Consider the following 6,385-nt stretch of genomic DNA (forward strand, 5'->3'; position numbering starts at 1 on the left):
TCTGCAAACATACAAGTCATGTACCATATATTACAAATACTTACAGCATAGTGTTGTGTAATATTATGAATCTGTACATTCCTTTAAAAAAGTAGTCAGTAAAATAAACCATACACATATTCCTACAAAATGTCCGATTCGAACAAGATTGAAGCTATTGTTGAAGCTCATGTTGCTCCTGTATTCCAGCAGTTGCAAGCTATCTACGAAAGGCTGAATGAAGTGGACACACGGTTGTCAAGTTTGGAGCGGCAAGTCGGCGCTATCAAGCAGAACGTTGATTGGCTGACCGATGACAAATTGGCGGCGGACGAAGCGAAGTCTGATAAGACAATGGATGAGGACAGTCAGTCAGACAGTACGGACAACTCTTCAGAAGACGCTGCTGATGATGCAGCAGATATGTAGATTTGATTTATTTTTTTTTTATCCTTCCCTGTAAGCCATGAAAGTTTTTTTTTGGCTGGAGTCATATGTGCTAATGGGCTGATATATAACTTACCTACGAAGAGTATTGAGTTTTCATTCATAATGTGGTTTCTTTCATTTTTGAAAATTAATTTTGCCTTTTTTGTAATTAAATTATAAATTAACTTCGGTAACAAAAGCAGCCGTAAATTATATACAGTTACAGTCGCATTCATCCGAACAAGAAACATGCGTAAACAAAACAGTACTAAGTCAGCAGCCACGTCGAAATGTTTGATCCATGTTTACATCGACATGTTTGATCCATGTTTACAGTTGGTCCATATTTACATCGTCCAGCAAAAACAATACTGGGGACCCATAATTAACATCCATATTGAAATCAAAGAATAAAAAATTAGTTAAAGTCCTATTGCCACCCAAATTAGTGGCGTACTGGCAGCCCATTCCCATCACTGGCCTAGCTTGTGGCATTGCTCATATGAAGGCAGTCCCGGTACTCTGCGATCTTTGCATTATTGACATCCATAACGATGTCAACCAACAACTTATGACGCACAGAGGGAGCGAACTTTGTCCACAAAAATCGTAAGACAAATCAGTTAAAATTGGAGGACGTACGAGGAAGGATTTGATTGACAAATGGAAATTAAGCGGTAGAATGTACCTTGTGTGGACCGGGGCTTAAATCAGGTTGCTGCATGAATTTGATGACGAACATCCCACAGTCAAACGTGCTACAAAAATAATTTCACATTAAAGTTGTCGTCAATACGTAATAGGTTCATTAAGTCAGTCATGCAGCTTAGACATTAATGTGAGGGAGGGATTGTGGATTACTCATCCAGTTGTTGTACTGGCCTCTCGTCTAACATGCAGCGGTGGAAGGTACGCACGTCTGTAACATAATCATTTCCAAAGTGTAGTTGCAGCAAGTCGTGCATAGTTTCAACCTGTTCCACAAGGTTGAAGTTGGTTTACGTAAAGGATGTTCAAGTTTTTTGTAGTGTTCAGAAATGCACCAGAAGGACATACCAAAATTTTAGCTGCATTTAGCTTCCTTTTGTTCGGTCGGTTGGATGGGACTGAGTCGAATAGGTAGGCTACACGGTCCACCATATCAATTTTAACGCACAACCAATGCACTCCTCTGTAATTGAAAGGCACGTAAATCTACACGAAAACACAACGGCAGACCTTGTTTAGAGGCCATGCAAACATGTAATGGCCTTCATATTTTCGTTTTAATATAACGGGATGAACATTGATATTACCCTCTGGCATGCATCAATCGCACCAGTGTATCTGTCATGTCCGAAAAATGATGTGACGATATGTTCATGGTCCAGAGGTTGCATATCTTTATTTAGAATCATAGTCTGCATGTGTAATGCGTAAAGGTCATTGACGGAAACAGTTGTCAAAATATGTCATACACAATACACAACGTAGCTTTAAACACTTACTTACCGACAGATATACGGGAAAGAACCAATCAGTGTGCCTCCCGTCATTGTGTAAATCCCTCTGTCGATTAGTCAATTGCACCACCACCAAGTTGATTGGCTGGAACATTGTATGCAAGACACAAGGCAAGTTGATTAGAAAGGTTTCTGAGTTAGGGGTACTGCAAAACGCAGATTCATATTTGTGCAGCCAACACTTACAGTGTCGGATAGCCACGACCCTGGTTTGAGCGTGCGCATGTCACGCCGGGTGCCAACTTCACATGCCCGTCCATGAAGATTCATGGAAACAACAATGTCCCTACAAGCAATAAATGATCCTTAGAACGATAGTTATTTCACAGTGGACTGTCATTGAAAATTTGCAAGTAGTAAATGAAACAATACATTTCATTTTTGCTATCGTCAAATACATAGTGAAGAAGTTTTAGTTCCTCCGCCGATAACAACCCTTCGCTGTCCAACATCGTCAACGAGTCCTACAAAAATAAACAGCCAACTAACAGTACACATTTCATAAAAGTATTGAAGCTTATATTACAAGGTCTGTAGTCATAAAAAAAACGTGAAATGATGTAAAAACTGTGAGCCCCAGAGTTTTCCCAACTTGTGATGTTTGGTGCGGAGTTTGTTAGAAATGTGTACTAACATATGGCAGCAGTCATAACTGCAAACATGCAATTCTTTGACAACTAGTACAATACAACACAGATGATTGTAAAATTACTGATTCACATTATTGATGTGGGCATGAATTGGGTATTCACAACTTGTGGGGCATTAAAGGCAGTATTTGTACCTTGTTCACGTTGTCCACACCATCAACATCCACAGGTGAACTGCTGTCGTGAACTCCACTATTTGTTTTGCTATCGATGCACAATTGCATATCCCCGACCTCAGTGGCTTGAACTCCACTTCCGCACATTTTTCCTTTTCCTTTTCCTTTTCGTCTTCCCTTTGCACTTCTTCTAACGATTCCAGTTGCTCCCAATGGTTTGCCAAGCTTAGTAGGAGAAGTATGCACATCGCACGCCACGTTCTTCACGCCCACTGACTGAAGGTCAGGACTGTATTTATCTTCAGTTTCATATGTTTCCCCTGACTGAAGGCCTCCCTTGTTGTTGTCGCCACCTTCTTCGATGTTCAGCTTGTGCCCATCATGCAAATGACTTTTGTCCCTTGCCAAGGTTCCCTTCAAAATATGTTGTTGGTGATCCACCCCTTGTACATCTGAAATATTACACTCCATTGGGTTAACTTCGTCCGATGGTTTGACCACGCCATCCTCATGCGCCTCGACTCCAACAGCAGGGTCCACACCCTGTTTGGCCACGCCTGCCGGTTGCGGTGTAGAGAATATACCTTCGATGAGATGGTGTAGCATTTGCTTCAGTTCACGTAAATTGGTTTGTTCAGTGAACGGTTCGTTGCAGCCCAAACTGAAACGTTGAAGCAGTTGCTTCAGCATGTCCTTCAGTTGAGCAACATTGGAGGAGAGGTTAATGATACACACATCATTGCCTTCCACCTAATTATACATACACATTCGTGAACTTAGTCTTACAAACCATCTTCAAATGATGTGGCTCAACTGTGTGAAAATTGCGTAATGCTTGGATGGATTACCTTGTCATTGCGAACAACTTGCGTGCCTTCGAAATGTCGCAACATCTCCATTAAATCTGTTTGGTTGTGGAGAACTTGCTTCATCATTTCCTTCACTTCACGAATGTCGGACTCCAAATTGCTCATACGGACTTCATTGTACTGTCCTGTTTGTTGGTTCTCGACATGGCATGCATCCATGTCAGCATCATCGGCGTTACTGTAATCAAACTCCACCTAATCATAGAAACGCATAAATGAAGTCTGACATTGTATGTTGAAGACAAGTGGGTCGATGGTGTGAAATGTGCACAGTGGTAGGAGTGCTTACCGCAATTGTTGGGAAATTTTGCTTCCTTCTGATACGTCGCAGCGTCTCCCGTATTTGGGTATCACCCCAATAATGAAGCCGAGGTGTGGACCGCGTCGTAGTCGAGCTCAGACAAACACAATCAAGGTACAACAGCTGTGGACATTAAGGGGCATACCATAATTAAGTTGTTCTTCCCACAGAAATGAACTATATTCAGTAACAATGACATTCATTATTCTCAATTTTGCAGTGGAACGTACATAGCATACCGATTTTGTTGAGGATGCTGTCAACTTTATAGGCACATATCATGCAATGTTTTTTGGGGAAAAAATTGTACAGCACACCAAGGACTTTATTGATGAAACCAAGAAAAATTTTTTATGTACATGTTCCCCTCTTCGCAACGTAGTTTTAATTGGTTCCTCCATTGAGGTTCAGCATACTTTTTGCCCTGTACTCTTTGTTCTTAAATTCATGACGGTAGTCACACAAAATTTATTTCTGCAAGTACCATACTTGGTCAGGAAGAGTGCTGTTTGTCGTACTCACAAAGCAGGTACCATTGTATGTCCCAATCAAGGCCAATTTGTTGAACCATGACAGAACAATGCATGAAACACATGAAGGGGGGAATGGAAAAAAAAAATTCAAGGTATTGGCATACCATTAGCAGGAAAACACATCCAGTTGCACCGCGATGACCTTTATACTTGCGAACACCGTTGTGAAGGAATTGCAGTGTCAACTTTGCCCAATTACAAGCTCGCATACGATTCACGTCCTTCACGGCATGAATGAACGATGGCTTCAACCCGGTCATTGTGGTAGGACACAACATGGCCCCCAACACGTACAGCGCAAATTTCCGCCGAAACTCGTCCTCCGCACCAGCAGTCTCGGTCAGATAAAGTCTCAACTTGTTCAAAGGAATGACTCCGTTAACAACTCCAACCTCATCGTAGATATTGGGATATGCTTCCAATGACCCAGCCAACTGCACGTCATCGCCTTCACACCGTATTCCCAATAAAACATTAACTGCCTTACACGTGAGCCTCACTTGACAACCATGGACATTCAATGAACTACTGTCAGGATCGAAGTTCTGTACCAACCATGCGCACAAGTCGTGATCTATACGTGTACACTTCATCCCCAGGAGGCCAGCAAACCCAATGTCAATGACTGCCTGCTTTTGTGCTTCGTTGAACCGGTTAACTAGCTCAACAATTGACTTCAATGATATGCGGAGTTGCCTTTTACCCTGCACATTTTTTACCCTTAAATTAATAAAAAAAAACAACCAACAATGTCAGCAAAGCAGGACCTAGGCAAATGCATTTACGAAAACATGAAGTACGTAATGACCTTTTCAGACTTCGGTGCACATGGTACTACTTTGGCGTGTTCCTCAGCGCTCGCCTTAGCCATTTCGACAAACCTCTTTTTCTCATCAGAGGGGAGTGCCTTCCACCTTTCCCCAATCTCCTTTCTAGTCTTTAACCAAGAAAATGACAGACGTACAAGACAAGTAACAACTATGAGTCCGAAATTATTGTAACTACAACTTTATGCCAAACGCAATCCGCGTGCATTGTTGCTAATTAATTAAGATTGCAAATACAAATAACAGTTGCAGCAAAAAGTCAGCGACGAAACGTAGCTGGACTTTTACAACGAATTGAAATTTACAAAAACAATAGGAAGGTGACATTATTACATGCTACAATCCTACAAACGCGAAACAATCACAAGCCCACTACGACCATTCAATACAACGTGTGGATAGCAACCCAGCGATGTGTTTCCATCATACTGTATTATAGAGAATACAGATTTCAACACTCACCATTTTTCGTCGAGTGTTGTCTGGCCCTTGCATTTCCTTGAATTGTTGCTGGCTGCATGCAAGCATCGTCAAGCTTATCATCACTAAATGTGAAATATGAATACATATATATATATATATATATATATATGCAAGTTTTTATGTCACGCTGGCCCTGAAATCGGCATAAGACAGCTTTCGTACATCCGGGACTAAATCGACACCAAGTTAAACTTTTTCAGACATGCGGAACAAAACCAATTTGAAACATCACAAACTGAACTTCGACGAGGCGCGTAATTTCAGTACGAAATATGTAATTCCAGATTGTCAAAATAAAGAACTAGTACCTGTAACAAATGAATGGTGCAACTGGCCGCTTTCGACAAGAGCCAGCGATAGTGTCAGACATTTGGATATGTTGTTCGGCAATTGTCTTCAATCTTTTCCTTCCCCTTATGAAAGAGCAAATCATACAAATTAGATTGAAGGGAAAATTACAGGGGTGGTGTACACATTTTGTCCGTCGTCTAATTTCGATCGATGCACTTTAAACTACCTAAATTGTGACAGTCCATTTCAAATTTCGTGGACATTTTCGGTCAAATTGCTAATGCCGTTTGTCATTTTTAAAACAAAGATTGTAATGTCAATTGATTCAGATTATGTAAGTTCAGTAAAGTTATAAGTTGACTACAACAAAAAATACAGTTGCCACGTATATGCATATTTTCTGAT

The 6,385-nt window shown here is 41.0% G+C and overlaps 1 protein-coding gene and 1 long non-coding RNA gene across 2 annotated transcripts; both read right to left on the reverse strand.

Annotated features, from left to right (window-relative positions):
* Positions 1 to 599: 599 nt before the first annotated feature.
* Positions 600 to 1,382, reverse strand: LOC145821248 (uncharacterized). Its single transcript, XR_014363273.1, has 2 exons — positions 1,097 to 1,382; positions 600 to 1,000 (listed from the first exon to the last, which is right to left on the reverse strand). It is a non-coding gene; the product is annotated as an uncharacterized LOC145821248 (long non-coding RNA).
* A 2,834-nt stretch (positions 1,383 to 4,216) lies between these two features.
* On the reverse strand, positions 4,217 to 5,314 carry LOC145821249 (uncharacterized). The gene is made up of 2 exons (XM_082917762.1): positions 5,188 to 5,314; positions 4,217 to 5,083 (listed from the first exon to the last, which is right to left on the reverse strand). The coding sequence occupies exons 1-2, from the start codon at positions 5,248 to 5,250 to the stop codon at positions 4,340 to 4,342; spliced, it is 807 nt and encodes a 268-aa protein (XP_082773888.1). The 5' UTR covers positions 5,251 to 5,314; the 3' UTR covers positions 4,217 to 4,339.
* Positions 5,315 to 6,385: the final 1,071 nt, after the last annotated feature.

The sequence above is a fragment of the Camellia sinensis genome, chromosome 3 (assembly GCF_055761805.1).
Source record: "Camellia sinensis isolate YWXY chromosome 3, ASM5576180v1, whole genome shotgun sequence".
In the NCBI taxonomy this organism is placed as follows: domain Eukaryota; kingdom Viridiplantae; phylum Streptophyta; class Magnoliopsida; order Ericales; family Theaceae; genus Camellia; species Camellia sinensis.